The sequence below is a fragment of the Alosa sapidissima genome, chromosome 2, assembly GCF_018492685.1.
Source record: "Alosa sapidissima isolate fAloSap1 chromosome 2, fAloSap1.pri, whole genome shotgun sequence".
Lineage (NCBI taxonomy): Eukaryota > Metazoa > Chordata > Actinopteri > Clupeiformes > Clupeidae > Alosa > Alosa sapidissima.
This window is the reverse complement of record NC_055958.1, coordinates 25,260,841-25,277,494: the sequence shown is the minus strand read 5'-3', so window position 1 is coordinate 25,277,494 and position 16,654 is coordinate 25,260,841. Positions and strand designations below refer to the sequence as shown.

At 44.1% G+C, this 16,654-nt stretch overlaps 1 protein-coding gene across 1 annotated transcript in view; it reads right to left on the bottom strand.

The window, feature by feature from the left end:
- LOC121702902 (glycerol-3-phosphate dehydrogenase, mitochondrial-like) overlaps positions 1-15,795 on the bottom strand; it is a 30,375-nt gene extending 14,580 nt beyond the window's left edge. The window contains 9 exon segments of the mRNA XM_042084226.1: positions 886-1,030; positions 2,295-2,459; positions 6,200-6,363; positions 8,851-8,948; positions 9,765-9,889; positions 11,560-11,722; positions 12,165-12,173; positions 12,680-12,803; positions 15,509-15,795. Coding sequence (XP_041940160.1) covers positions 886-1,030; positions 2,295-2,459; positions 6,200-6,363; positions 8,851-8,948; positions 9,765-9,889; positions 11,560-11,722; positions 12,165-12,173; positions 12,680-12,778 — 968 coding nt within the window. The 5' untranslated portion in view covers positions 12,779-12,803; positions 15,509-15,795.
- Between the last annotated feature and the right edge of the window lie 859 nt (positions 15,796-16,654).

The window sequence follows — 16,654 nt, the reverse complement described above, 5'->3', positions numbered from 1 at the left end:
GCAAACAAGAAGACTGCATTAACCTTTGGTCAGTTGGAGTGGAGGGGGGGGGGTTATGCCGAGTAGGGAACTCCCTATAATCAGGCTCCTGTCAACGTTGTTTCCACCAGATTAATTCTGCTGCTTTCAATTCTGCAGCCGAACCTGCTTCACACACAAACACACACGTGTTCAAATACACATTCACATGTGCATGTACACACATACACACCAACACACCAACCACATTTAAAACAGGAAGAATTGGGTGTGGGGTGGAGGGTGGTGGTGGTGGTGGTGGTGATAAGGAGAACAGCCCTTCGTCTCCTGGGAACCAAAATAACATGCATCAACAAGCTCTGTGGACACAAGAGGACAGAGCACTACAGACCAATCTAATCACAAGGTCCATTTGCACATGCGTCTGTGTGGGACTGTGGGACCGCTGAACAGCCCCTCACCCTCAGCCTCGGAGCGCGGAGCCCTTGAGAGGAGCCCGGAGGGCCCATTACACGTTTGACAAATTGCGCGGTGCGGGACGAAGACGAGCGAAAACATGATGCTCCTTTAGCAAAGTAATAGGCACCTACATCGGGGCAGATTTATCAAAATGATCTGCAGCCAACACTCGCGGGCAGATGCATCAAACGCAAACAGCCAGCGCAGATTTTCCTGTTCCCGCGCCTGGGTGTGGGTCCTGGAGCATGGATGGGGAGGCAGGGGGGGGATCACTGCGAAGCCACAGGGGCAAGACAGAGACATACGGCAGTGGGGATGGGGGCATGGGGGGGGGGGGTGGGGCTGTGGGGGGGTGGGGCTGTGGGGGGGGGTGGAGTGTAAGGACGGAGATGGGGGTCTGAGGGTGGGTGGGTGGGATGGGGGGGGGGGTTGGGTGGCGCTGCTCACCTGTAATAGCCCGGGATGACGATGTGCACCCCAGCACTGGGCTGACAGATGTTGGGGATCTTCTGATCATCCATTTTGCGCAGCGAGTCCGTGAAAGGTCCCGTGGCATTGATAACACATTTGGCTCGGACATCAAATTCCTGCCCTATGAAAGAAAACAGCATCAATCACGGGGCGCCCCATTCGTTTCCTGCGGCCGCTTGACAAGGCGGATTATTAATTTATCAGCTAACAGCCCTGGCGTAATAGAGTGCCTCGCTTGTGTCCATGGGAGACTGGTGAGGGGCGGTAATTAATAGGAAACAGACATACCTAATTTCCCTCTCGCCTGCTGGTGTCAAAGTGCAGGGCAGAAAGGCGGAGTGGGTAGGAACCCCTTTAGAGAGTGCACGAGCCACTCGCTGCCTTCACACAATACCCGCTTGGCCTTGGATACCCCTCCTTCCTAACTTGGATACCCCTCCTTCCTAACTTGGATACCCCTCCTTCCTAACTTGGATACCCCTCCTTCCTAACGTGGCTCGTAGCTTAGCATAGCCGCCACAATACTGGTAAATGATCTGTGTTGACAAGTGCTCACACTGTGACTCTCACGGAAAGGATTCAGTGAGACTAGTGAAGGGGGGGGGGGGTGGGGAGACTGTGGGAAATACTGTAGAACTGTGTTGGTCTGATTGTCTAGCTGAGAGGACTCACGATGTACAATGTACAGAATGATGGAGAGGGAGAATCTGAAGATTGCCAGTTGTGAGAGTCATGGGTATTATCAATAACTCTATTTCTCTCATGTACACACACACACACACACACACACACACACACACACACACACCACACACACACACAAACAAACAAACGCACACACATACATACACAAACATTTACACACACACACTGTTAAAGAGTATCACGGTAAAAGACATCAGGGGGCAGTCATGCTCTGAGATCACAAAATCATGGTTATTCATGACACGCTTGAGAACCCCATCTCTTCTCCATTTTGTCTCTCTCCCTCCTTTCCTTACCCCCCCCTTCTCTCTTTCTCTCTCTCCCTCTCTTTCACTCTCTCCCTGAAGAAGAAGAAGAAGAGGAAGAAACCAGTTCCTGTGCATGACATTTAAAAGGTAACTAAGGCCATTTGGAGTAACGCTAATTCCGCATTACATCCCCCCTACCAGATCTGAAGGATCCCAACACCGTCATAAAACGCTTATAAAATATTAAAGCTGCGCTGTGGAAGTACCACCGCCTTGTGCAGGCTTGCGTCGTGATTAGCACTTCAAGACACACACACACCCCACCCCACACACATACATACACACACACCCCCCCCCTCACTCACTCACTCTCTCACACACACACACACACACACACAACCCTGTTTCCCCTTTCTTTTGTTTCCGCGTTACCTGTGATCACGTCCCTGCAGCGCGCTCCGCAGACCCGCGCCGCGCCGCTGTCCGGCTCTGCCCTCTTCAGGAGGTGCACCACTTCAGTGTAATTGGCTATGGCAGCCCCATACCTGGCAGCGGTGAGCGCGATGGCGAGGTTCATTCGAGCATCGTTGTGTTGTCCTGCAGCGAGGGGACAGGAGCAGGGGAGAGGATGTGAGTCAGCCCGCAGCCAGTGACTGGTGGTATGGAAGTGTGTCGGAACCGATATGTCACATCTGTCCCTGTCATTTTGCATCAGCGGCTTGGCTGCTCTGGCCGGCATGCCGAGCACACTGAAAGCCACAGTGGCCCTTTGGCCTGTGTGCCAAATCTAGACCCCAACCCTGACACTTACCCCCCCAACCCCCACCCCAACCTCTCACCCCCCCCAACCCCCCCCCCCCCCCACACACACACACCCACCCAACACAACACCACCTCCCCTCCCCCCCTCTGGCCTGGTGAGGCCCACCGTGGGGCAAAGGGCTGGGCCAGGGAGTTGTCTCCACTCTAAACACACACACACACACACACACCCATACGCACGCACACTTGCACATACACACACACACACACACACACACACACACATGCAGCAGAGTACAGAGCCTGAATGATGAAGACCTGCTCCTACCACACCCACTGACTGCACACTGTACTTTGCTGTGATTTCCTCACACCAGAGGTAAGACACTGAAACAGACCATTAAAACATGCAGAAATGCAGCTCTGTTTGTCTGAGAGAGAGAGAGAGAGAGAGAGAGAGAGAGAGAGAGAGAGAGATAGACAGCCTCTGCAGAGAAGCATTCAGATGATAATCCACAAACTAGAAAGATGGCAGAGGGGGGAAAGGAGAACAGAAATCATTGGAAATAATTATTTGACCCGTCTTTGCCAGACTCTTTCTTCAATCCATCCACATCACGGGAAACACTTGTGACAAGGAATGTTCTTCCTCACAGCCGAGACACTGGGCCAGAATCCCTTTAATGAACAGTGGGGATCTTGTATCAAGATTTATGGATTAATCCCTTTCTGCCACTGAAATACCAGAGATCTATATTCAGAGTCACAAGGTCAGAAGTTTTGTAATTTAAATGAAAAGGTTTAAAAGGTGACAAATGAACAAAGCCGGATTTCATTACAAAGTGATACTTATATACATCTTTTAAGATTTATAGCTGGATAATCTGTGGTTAAAGAAAGGAGAGGAATCCGGATGATTAATCACTTTTAATGTTGGTGTCTTGGGCAACTCTGTTTCTATTTGTTATTGCCAGGGAAGTTGGAGCCCTTTGGTGTTGGCCGAGGATGTTGTTACCTCGGAGGAATGAAGGAGGCTCGCTGGACCCCTGATTTATTTTTTTCTATTTAAACGACTGGAGGCTAAGTAACTGGTAGGCTCTGGTTAATGCTACCACATGCTCCAAGCGATTCTCTCAAGAAGAAAAAACTCAAAGACAGCACAAAAACAGCCACACACACACACACACACACACACACACACACACACACACACACACACAGACACACACACACACACACACACACACACACACACAGACACACACACACACACACACAAAAAACACAAATATAAAGGCCATGCTTTAAAATGAATTACGCACAGGACTATGTAGGCTGCCATAAGGAATTAGAGAATGAAAAGTCTTTTTTTTGTTGGCAGAAAAAAACTACAATATTTCTTTAAATCTTTTAGCTCATGCACTTGAAAACTACCTTTGCTCTAGCAGACCTCTAAGCAAACCTAGCTGAGATCATTCACAACAGCACATACATAAAGTCAATAAATTTAGCCTGCGACAAATGTGCAACACATACCATAATGGTGGTGATTAGAATTTACCAGAGCATTTAATAAATATGTGTATAGATCATACATCCTTACACAACAAAGCGAATAAGTGCCACAACAGCCATCGTGGTACAATTACCACACAGCCTTGCACGCGCTCAGTGCGCAAAGCGAAATTAATGTCAAAACTCCCTGGAGGAGAGGCCAGTGTTCGGCGATGCCCCCACCCCAACCTCCGCTATAATCTGCGCCTCCTGGAGGTACGAAACCCAGTGGAGTGCGAGGAAGTCCGCGGCAGGACAAAATGTTGCAAAATGACAGGGACAATCATGACAATGAATTTCATGTCTCGCAGTCATGAGGCAGAGATGCTTGGCTGAGCTGACTCGTTCAATTAAATTGTTGCAGGTACAGCGGGAGACGCAGTCATTATCCCAGACGCTTCAGTCAACGGCTCCTCTGGCAAACACAGGAAGTGGAGGGGAAATGGGGAATATACACAAAGAGCTGAGAGGTCCAGGCAAAAGTGCTAAAACAAGAGATTTCCATCAAAAATTGCAACTACGATGTGGTCATATAATATGCATGTGCTACTATCTGTATCTCTCACAATAAATACAAAAAAATCTTTCACTTTCGACAGAATTTTCTATCAAAAGATTTCCCTAAGAGTGAAAGTGTCTCTGGATAATGAAATCATATGAGTGTGATGGCTTGCCAAATCTGGAGATGAACTCAGTGGGAGCCCACGCTCCAGTAACAGAGGGTCAGCTTCTGAAATGTCACTGCAGTGATTGTCCCCAACTGAATAACTGCAGGGAGAAAATGGCTACTTAAGAGACAAAATTGTATTTAAATTTTTTTTTTATAATCATCGTAGTGTATTTGTAATAATTAAGCCAAGTTACCAGATTATTATCACTATTTTTATTATTTTAAAAGCAGCCTCTACCAAACACACAGATATCTGCCCTAGAATAAATATTATATAAAAACTGTACTGTACAACATAAAAAGGAAAGGTGATATCATTAAAGGTAAAACCATATAAATAGTCCATGGGCCTAATGCCCCCTCTTTCCCCACTTACTTCTGCTAAATGAGTAAGGTTGACACATCACTGCTCACATAGCTGCCCTGTTCCCCCAGAATATGTTGCCTTTTTGCAGTGCATGGGAATCCACATATCCTCAAATGCTAAATGAAGTCTGACAGATGGCCTTGAGAAACAAAGTTGGGAGTTTGCGGCTACAAAGAAGACCTTGAGTAAACAAGACATGCTATGTACACCCGGGCTAACAATGAACATATGCTTTGTTTTTCTGATGCCAACACAGAACACATATTGCCCGAAGACAGAGTGAGAGAGGCCGGGACGGGTTGGAGCACATCGCCCTATGGCTATTTTTTGTTTGAAAAAAACCTTATTTCTAATTTGTTTACAGCTGGGTGGCCTGAGAGCACACGGCTTGTGTAAAAACATGGAATTACGAAGAGGACTTGGGATGACTTTTTTTTTTCACTTCCGAAAGTGTGAGGGATACCACACATATTATTTTTTAAACTTCTCCTGTCTCCTTTTTTTTCAGTGTTAAATTATTACCTGCGTGCAAGAAATTCTGTCTTATCAACAAAATTACAATATGTGTTTTGTGACCATATGCCGCTATGTATTTTGCCAGCCCCTGCAACGTTTAAGTCAAATATTTGAACAACCATTAACTATTCAAATGAGTGTTTGCTAATGAACTCCCTCTCAAGCACAAAATGTGTCACAGTGAAGTGATAATCTGATGTACAAGATTAATTGCTCCAGAACACAATTACATTCAGTCAGGTGCAACAGTATGGGAGCAGGGAGAGCTGACTGAATAAAAAAAAAAAAAAAAAAAAAAGACTGGGCAGAGTTAAACTCAAAGTAAAAACACACACATGAAACAGGCTGCCCTACATTTTTAGCAGAGGTTTTAAATTAGCATATGTATGGTCAGGGCTGATGAGACTAATTGAGTTTGTCAATCCTGACAGCGGAAAGTGTCAGTGGACGTGTGACTGGTGGACTAACCGTCGTAGTAGACGATGGCCCCCACCAGCTTGTCCTTCTTCAGCATGGGGAAGAGCTCCAGAGCTCTGGCCTTGCTCAGGACGTAGCTGGTCTTCAGGCACTGTGCCCCTGCCACCAAGTCGTACATCTTGATCCCCAGCCAGTAGTACGGGAACTGCCACCACCTATCACAGGGTTAGCAAGAGGGAGAGGAGTCGCTGTTCAACTGGTTATCAATTATTAGGACACTTTAAAAGTGCAGGGGCCTCTAAATGAAGTAAAAGTTTAAAAGCTTCTAGACATGCAAGAACAACATATATCTGAATAATGATGCTAAATAATTGTTCTACTGTCATCTGTGCATATTGATACTTTGTTTGAGGTGTACTTTGAGCATTTGTTGACAATTTAGAATGCAGACATACAAGCACATAAAACAAGGGCTGAAATAGAGAAATGTGTGTATGAAGAAGTACAGTAATTCCAGGAAACGCTGTTTGTTTTTTAAGCTTTCAGAGTTACATGTTGATGTTTACATGTCAACAAGAATACATTGAATATTGATGCTACATGTACATGGACAAGGATAAACTACTCACCTCACCTTTAAAGATAAAGGAAGAAAGTCAAACTACTTACTGTACCTTTAAAGATAAAGAAAGGAAGACTTCAGGGCTCTGTTGAAAAATCTGAATTTTAGTCAGACCTAACCTATCAGGACTAATGACTGTTGAGCTTTTCCAGCACATTCTGAAGACTTCATCAGAAAGCGATACATGTTTCATAAAACCTAACTGTAGGCGTACACATTGTATATTCTCCCAATACCTCATTAAAAAGGTGATGTCACTAGAAAAACCTGCTATACCCAATTTCCAACGAGATTCCAAAGCCATGGGGTTTTAGGTCAGTAACATGGATGGTGAGGCTCTGTTACTGTCACCAGTGGCAGAGGCATGGTGGCGTGAACAACGCAAACTGTCATCTCATCCCAGGGTAAAAAAAAGGGTGCCATCGCAGGCACTCCACACAAAGGCCCCTGTGTTTTGCTTTTTTCATGTAAAGCCACATAAAGTGGAGGCCGTGGTAGATGTCATGGAATTTCATTAGAGCTCTGAGCAGGAAAAGACAAAAGGGAAATGCTGATGAACCCAACAAAGGCCGATAAAAAGGCAATTAACAGGGATGGAAACAGCACACAATGTGTACATTAGAATAGAAAACTGATACCGCCTTTGGGTCAAACGTTGTTTTCTCATGCACACTGACGTAACTTTCAGCTGTTTACCAGAGGCCAGTGTTTAAAGCCACTCTGTACATGTAAATACTGACCTCTGAGTAGTGGGCTAATCTATTAGGCTAATTTTTACATTTGCAAAATATCTGTACAGAGATGCAGGCATTCTCACGCTCAAAGTAGTGTAGAATATTTTCTTCAGTTGTTGTGCTACATTTCATATCTGATAAATCTAACTACTATCGCCTTAAAAACTGTTATGAATCCACTGTGTCTGAAACATCTGCTGAAACATTTTATGCTTCACTGATACATTCCATTTCAGACATAGAACAAAGCATACATACTAATGTGCATGGCCAGTCTCTCTCTCTCTCTCTCCCTCTCTCTCTTTCTCTCTCTTTCTCTGCCTATGTCCTCTCTGATGACAGCAGTAACCCTTTCTAAGGCACTGTGAGGTAGGTGAGAGGTACGGGGGCAGACTGATGCCTGTGTATGTGTGTGTGTGTGTGGGGGGGGGGGGGGGGTGGTGGCGGGTGATGAGTCGGGGGGTATGAGAGCACAGCGCGGCACTCGGAGCCTCTCCTCCCAGCCCCGGTAATGAGCCACACCTGTACACTGCTTTAAATACCAGAGAGGATCGTAAATGTCATGTGCAATTAAAGCTCATGATACAAAGCGGCACAAATCAAATCAAGCCCCTCAGTTCACGCCGGCCTGAGACGAGGAGATGATGGACCACACACTCGCACGTCTCCCCCCCACTCTACCGAGAGCAATCGGCGGGAAGTTTATTGCCTCTGGGGCAGGGCCAGAGGTTTTAGTGACCATAGTGGGACCGGACTGGACCAGAGTGCCCCCGGGTCTGAAGCCAAATAACTGAGCATCTTCAAGGAGGGGGGGCTGGGGGGTACGGGGGCACCTTGTTCAGTTTTACGGCACCAACAGATGTGCTGCAGATGAGCGCAATATCTGCTCATGGCGGAAGCCATTCAGGTGTTCTCCCAGTTCTTTTGCCGTTAATTAATCAAATTACGGTTTCCTCTGTGCCTGTGATTGGGTGACCTTTTGCGGAGCCACTTCAATCACAAGAGCTCAGGTGTCACGTGGGCTGACTGACACAGATCGGGATGAAACTTCACCATCACCATCACACACAGTTGTTCAGGTAATTGGAGAGGGGCATCCCTCCGACTCCAAATCCACAAGTTCATCATAATTAAAACCAAACACAAAGGAACCATTTCATTAACCATTAGCACACAATTAGTTCGGTGCTCACAATCCCATCAGGTGGACCAGTAAATGGACCGGCCATTTCAAACCACGAGATTAGTCACACTGGTAATGTCCAGCAGGAAGGTTAAATGGTATGCAGATATTGTCGTTCTTACTGAGCAGGACTCAGGTCTAATGAGAGACTGAGAACACTTACTTGTAGACAGGGAGCATTATGGGTAATGGGGCAGAAAGATGAGGAGCGACCTCCAGCAGGTTGGAGCGTTCATGGAGAGCCTCCTTCACCATCATATACTGCAAAAGAAGCCAGAACATCACTACATGACTAGTTCAAAACACTACTCTGTAAAGATGTCATACAGAAGTAGTATCACTCATGATTGTGTCACCTAGCTTTGACTCAACTTGAAAGGACTTAAGCAGCCTCACTGAAATGGGAATAAAGGTAGACTAGATATGCAGTAGAAGTGCCTATCTATCTATCCAGGATATTTCTGTGGGTGCTCTTTGAGTCTTTGCCAGTCAGGTAGAATGTCCCATGTAACTGCTGAGTGTGCACTTGCACCACCTGCAATCACACTAATTGGGCCCTTCCATGGCTCACCTGCATGACCCCGCTATGTTCAAACAGATAGGAAAATAAGCCCAGGAAAGAACAACACGCGCCTAAAATAATGAGATTTCTCAGGTCTTGGGAAATGTAACTGAAAAACGATGACATTTGGATTTGAACCCAGGTGACTCCTTAACAATACACAGACAAAAGGGAGACCCAAATGCTTTACTACACCCATTACTTTAATGCAATTTTCCATATTAATTTTCATCTTGATAATAACAGCCGCACTCTATTCTTTCTTTTTTTTTTCAGTTCAATCCCAGTGTGGTGTGGTGAATTCTTTGAAATAACTTCACTAAAGAGAAGGAGACAGGGAACGGGAAGAGGGGGGAAAGAAAGAGAAAGATATCACCTCCACTCAGTCTATGTGTGCATGTCAAGAGCTAGCCTGAATGAATGATGAACAGAGTGGGGAAATAGAACAATATGACCAGACGGACCAGGAATTCCACAGATAAGTGTCAGCCGCGGAGAAAAAATGAAGCATTTACCTGTTCATAATCTAATTTCATGATGGCTTTCTGTAGATATCGGACTCCGCCGTGAATGAGCTTGGTGCTTCTGCTGCTGGTCCCCGATGAGAAATCGTCTCTCTCTACCAGGGCAGTCTTGAGATCTGACAGTGGGGAAGCCAAGGCAAACAGATAAACAGCAGCCTGATATTTGGCTACTTATTTTCCCCAAATGTTTAGAATGCATTGCATATCATTTTCATATGCATCGTCCCTCTTCTGTAATGTGCTCGAAGGAGAAGATATTGAGAGGGCATTCATATCTCCTTTGGGTGCCAGGCGGCATTCATATTCATGGGAGAGGCTATGGAAGGTGTGAAACCTAAAATGTTTACCAAAAAAAAACTGTTTATTTCGAATCATATTTCAAATTCATATTCTGCAGTCAAGGATGCCAGAAACTATTCCTGAAAGGGAATTGCTGAGGAGATCTATCTATAGACTATATAGTCAGATTCTGATGATGAAAAAATCTTTGAATTGATAGTTTCAGAGGATCAGATTTTGTTGATGTGAGTTTTCCAACATGGAATGGAGTTGTTTGTGGAGTGGATAAATCCGGAGAACTCTTAACATTGAGGACTAGTCCTCCCTCTCAGTTCCAGTCTTTCACCATTTCAAGCTTCTGTCCCTGACGGCTGGAAGCTGCAAATCCCAAATTTGAAAAGAAGAAAGGGGAAATAAATGTGGATTAGGGAAGAAGGATGAGGGGCTTCCAGTCCCCCCCACCTCCCTCTCCATTTGTTCTCCAACATTAGACAGTAAAAATGGATAAATGAAAAAAAAAAAAAAAACAGGGAAAAAACAGATTAAAAGAACCTCAAACCATGAGCATAGATAATTGATTTAGGAAGTAATGGGAACCACACGAGCAACCCTGGGCGTACCCAGAGAGTCATGTTTCAAACGCCATGATTGGGCTTCTGCCCTCTCACTGTCTCTCTTGGCTTTTTTTCTGGAGGAGGAGGAGAGGGAAAAGGAGGAGGAGGAGGAGGAGGAGGAGGAGAAGGGGGAGGGCGAACATCCTCCAAGTCCAACACTTCCACTGCTCTTCCCTTCCTCCCTCCCTCTATCCCTCCCTCCCCAAGATCCCCAGCTGAAGCGACTTAAACGCCTGAGCTCCTGAGAGGAGGCTTGGAAGCAGCTCCATCACAATGGAGTATCAGGTTACGCAACATCGGCGTGCCGAATATCCATCGCAAAAGCTTGCGAGGGGGGACCAGCACAAAAGTGTGCCGCGCAACAATCCCCCCCAAATAAAAAGACGCCTCTGAACCGCAGCTTGCCTGCCACAACAGCAAAACAAATTGGATTCATTTGATTTTTTTTTTTTTTTTACGTCCGCCAGTCGAATATGCGCGCGTGGCGTCTACAGCACACTGTGAACACAGCTCTGTGGCGGTATCTAAAGTCCAGAATCCTGTGCTTAGGTCTCGTTTAAATCCGCTGGGCATGAGTTAATCATAAAAACACTCTCTGTTGTTTCCTCTATTTCCCATCCAAATACAAATGCAGGCAACTTATTGTAAACCTCTTTGCATTGCATTTGGCTCCCTGCTGTGAATACATGGTTGAAATGGACCCCGGAACAGTGACTAGGGCCTCTCTTAGTCCATGCGACACTGGTTCATCCATTCATTAATCATTTAGCCTTCCTAAGTCCTGCTTATGCTAACACCTCAGCTAATGCCTCGTGAGAAATGACAAAACACACAGTGGGGGTGTCGGGGCAAGATGGTGGGGTTGGGGTTAGGAGTGTGGATTTTGAACTCACTGCGCGTGACTGCGTCTAAGGCACAACCTGAGCCCGTGGCCCCGCCCCCGACCACGAGCACGTCGAACTCGTCCGTGTGGCGCAGGGCCGAGAGCTGGTCCGCTCTGGAGGGAAGCACATCCTGGAAGGTCATTTTCACCTGTTCCGCAGCCTGCACTCGGGTCTAGAGCCCATCCGAGCAAACAGACCAGTCATCCATTTCATTGTCATATGACTCGGGGGGACAGTGCACATTAATAAATGCATTTCATTATTATGTATGTCCTCATATTGTTTATGATGGATTTTTAAGAAAACACAAATCATGCATTTTCTGTGGGGAAAAAAAGCGTCTGACAGCACAAAGAAATAAGAAACAATCAATCACATGCTAATTTATTTACCCCCCCCCCCCGCCCCCACTCCAAACTAGTGTCCGGCTAGATTAATCACGAATATGCATGCCACACAAGCATTCAAAAACAATACTGCAGCCATGCAAGAGATAGGGAAGCACTCAGCTGTTAAAAGACATGTAGACAGTTAAACAAATACAGTACTGTAGGAGAGCACGTATGACCAGTGAAATTAGTGTTATTGTTTTGAGGAATAACATAATTTCTTACCCATTGAGGCTTTTGGATGGAACATGAGGGACAAATGAGACCCAGACAATGCAATAAGTGTTTTTTCAACGATGGATAGACTCAGTTTAAAATAAAGTTCAAATTACATTACATCCATTGAGAGAACAGAAGTGTTTTAAAAGACATCCAAAAGAAAACATGTCTATTGTCTCTGTATATCTAAATGCAATGTGTGTATATATGTGTGTGTACTAATGTGACAGCAGGTACTTTAGAGAACAAATGAGTCGTGTCAGGTGATGTAGTTGCTATGCTAAATAACTCGACAAACACAAGCCTGGATCTGGAGTCTGTTGTTACTTATGTTCACATCATCAGTGCACTGACACATGTACTGCTTGAGGCCCGAGAGTTTAGTTAAGAACAGCCTATTAAAACATCATCTTCTGTGTTACTTCCCTCACTAGCTGTGGTTTCAGTCACATTAACATTATGTCCCCCAGCTTCAGAACTCTAAGTACGGTGTTTACGGCATTATTCTTTTGGAGGCTTACCTGTTTTTGTTTTTGCTCCCTCAGTTCTGAGAAGGCATACAATGCGACGGCCGTTCCCCCACCAAGGGCAGCTACCTTAGCTGCCTTCCGCACAGCCATAGTGTAGGCCTACGGCCCAGTTCTCCTGAGTGGAAAAGAAAGGCATCATTGTTTTTATTTGCATACTTGAAGTGGGCTGTTATGTGCCAAATTCAACTTGCTGTGCAAACTCCTTTCTCCTGAAGTCACAAAACCATTTATTATAATACCACTTCATTTTCAGTTCTTTCCTTATACTACACAGGATGTTTTACCCCATGTTTACCCCCGCAGAGGAGGTTATTCAGTGCAGTTTGTTTCTTTGTCAGTCTGTAAGTAGGTTTATACAAAAACTGTTGTCCCGATTTTCATTTGACATTGTGCTATATAAAGCACAGCATTTGGCCTTGGTGGAAGTCTATGCTATTCTAACTTACATAAGTTACCATAAGTTATCTTTTTTATCACTTTGTATAAAACATACATTAACAAAAAGACCTCCGAGTACAACACATTTTGTAATACTGGGCGAAGTAATTGTGCTATTTTTCAGTAATTTAGAAGAGCTGACCGAGCATAGGGGTAAAACGTCTTCTTGGTTTGAATGAATGGGGCTCCATTGCAAAAGCAGCAAACATTTAAAAGAAGCATGTCAAGCTTCTTAAATGATTACACAAAACACTTTACTCCACTTAAGGCCTAAACACCTCTTCTCCTCCCTCTAGTAAATATGTTTACCCTCATAGAGATTGACAAGGCTGCTCCAGGTTCACCTCCTTTCCATTGGAGCACAATTTAACAATTGATTGTGGCATCGAGGCCACCTGCAGCTTCCGAATACATTTTCATGAGAAAAAAGCACAACTAGGATATATTGCTCCATGACATGAATATGCAAAGACTTGAAGACGCTGGCACAGTCATTACTAATGTTGCTGCCAATTACAGAGCATGTCATGACACTATGATCCATGAATATTCATCGCTGACTGATATACAGACGCTATTGAGCAAAGGCCTCTGTCCCCATATTACTGTCTCATTGTGGCTGGTGAACAGGTATCTCCATCATGCCAGCAAGGCACCATCCAGCTGCCAGATAAGCTGTTCCACCAGGCCTAACTAGTTAAATGTGTGTTATATAAAGGTGTATTAAAGTGATGGAGTACTCCACAGCTCCAAAGAGCATGCATTAAAGCATATTAAGTAGACATTTAGTCTTCTAAAGAGGGAGCCTTAAATTGGAAATAAGACATAGCACACTGCCTAAAGGAATGGGATGTTTCAGGTGTCTCAAAAATGACAGTGCACGCCTGTATTCTACTGAAACAGAAAGCCCAAAAAATGTCCCTATGCATGTCTTTATGTGTGGAGCCTGCCAGATATTTTTCACTGTGTAAAAGTAACCCAAAGCTCAATACAAGCTAAAGGCTAATGAGTTTGTCATTCAATTGGCTTAAAATTCTGAAATCCAAAAATTCCTTTGTCCGTGATTGGAGTTGGACTATTGTGTCCCACTTACAGTGAAATCTGATACAATTACAGCCAACTGGCAACCAACTATATTTAACCTTCAAATGTTATCAGTCATTAAAGGGGCACAGAAGTTTGCAAAAGATTAAGGATAATGGCTGTTACCTGGAGATAAGTGTATGAATGATGCTTGCCTGTGGCTAGTAGGTTAAGTTTGAGATCAAACGATAGCTGTTGTTACCGTTTCTCTATTGATTTATATGTATTTTCCAATTACTGAACAAGCTAAATCTCAGTGGCATTCTTCTCACAAAGGTTATACAATTGAACAATGAGTACACAAGATCAAGTGGAGTTTCTGAAGTGTATTTATGATCCACTGCAATTCAAATATGAAATGAGTTATTCTCATGCTACCTAGTCTGTAAAAGTCCTCTTGACTATACACTGCATGCTTTCTAATGCCCTATACGGATACAGATACAATGACTGAAACACATTTTATTGCTACAGAGGTAAAATTCATAATGACAATAAAAAATTATGCAATAAGAATCCTCATGTATGTTATGAGTAAAAACAGACCTGATCTAATAATAGATGTGTCACATTTCAGCAAAATGACTGAATGTAGTCTGCAACAGAACCCATGGCCTGGTGTCCCTTGTGTTCTGCATAGCAGACAATGCACACATGAACTGAGTATATTCATAGGTCTAATACCTTCCATACTAAGTCTAGATTTCAGCCGTGAATGCTTCAAAGCTCACAGTACATGTTTCGAGTACTTCTGTAGTTGACTTGTATAGAGTACATGTGTAGTTGACCAAACTAACTGATACACATTTTACGATAGTGATCCACTGGCTTTCCTTTCCCCTCAGAAATGAGACATGACATCTCATGCTTTAAGCATGCTCTTTAAAGTGCTTCGTGACTATAAATAGGCCTACCTTATAGTTGTATGTTTGTATAAGCAAAGCTTTCAAAGCCACATTTACAATGTAACTTATGACCCATGTTTGAAATACAATCTTATAAATGTGTGCTTTCCTAAATAGGTTACACAAGACTAGCCCACCACATCAGCAATTCTTTCAGGAATGCATCAAAATGATAGGCTACTTGCAAAAGTGACCAAAAGATTTGATGCAACCACAAGATAGGCTACTGTAACTGCCCCTCACTAGTGAGGGTAAAGAACTATTGATAATTTTTACCTGATTCATTAGCTGCAAGGAACAACTGCATCTTTTGACATGACAGCTTTGCATCATGGATGCTGTAGTTACTTTTTTCACTTAGACAAGAATCGTGGGATTTAGATTTGGCACTTACGGCTTCTTCGATGCTTCGAAGTAATCGTGTGTACCCAACAAAGTAGGCAATGACAGCCTTTGCAGTGATTGTGGCACGCAAGGATTTATCTGCAACTGTTTTTGGCAACCAAACAAGGAAGTGAGGACGGTTTGATGAACGGTTCGCTCATCGAATCGAATTGGAGAATGGGCTTCCTTATCCAATCGCGCAGACTGTTACCGGATTACATCTTGCTTGCCGGTGACGCAGTGGTTTAAGCTCTTTAAAGTCAGAGAGATGAATCTGAAGGAGCTCAACTACAGAGTTCAGAGAAACATCTCTGATTAAAGTAACATCCCAATATAAGTACTGTGATGTCATAAATGAAAGATTCCACCTGTGTTGATGGATCATATTGATTAGGCTACAACAGATATTTCATTAACTGTCATGTAATTCCTCTTCAGGATGGTAATAGTTATTTATAAATGACGAAATCATAACATCTATAACTTGTGTTTTGAGTACAACGGTCTCTGTTGCTGGTTAAACTTTCAAGGAAGGCTTTCCTCATATTTCTGACACAGGACCCCAGAGTGTGCGTGCATCTTGCCTTGACAACAGTTTGAAGCAAAGATCTTAGAGCAGCACTCTAGAATATTTAGTTTGAAGTAGTCAGTTGGAACAGGTGGAACTCTGAAACGTGGCCTGGACTAATTTTGACAGAAAAGTCCCAAGGCTCCCTGAGGAAGAAACACGGAAATACGTGTTGCATTAGCCAAACAACATGGAACCTATTTTACTCCTTAACATTTGTACTGGCAAAAAAAAAACTGACAGTGCAAGTTTAAATGTTAACTCTTCATTTTGGAATTTATATGCATCTTCAAAAAACCTATAGGCCTTTAATCACCGTGACTTATTTCATATTGTCCAGGTACTGTTTGCCTGTGGAAGAAAAAACAAAAGCTCTTTCAATGTCTCTCACCAGGTTGCTCATCAGCTACAGTTGACTACTAATGAAAAGGCTATGCCACATCATTTTGGTCACTTAGTTTGGATACATTTCTGTTAAATGAATAAAGTCATTGTCTTGACTGAATTTACACACACACAGAGAGAGAGAGAGAAAGAGAGAGCGAGAGAGAGACAGACAGACACACACACACACACACACACACACAC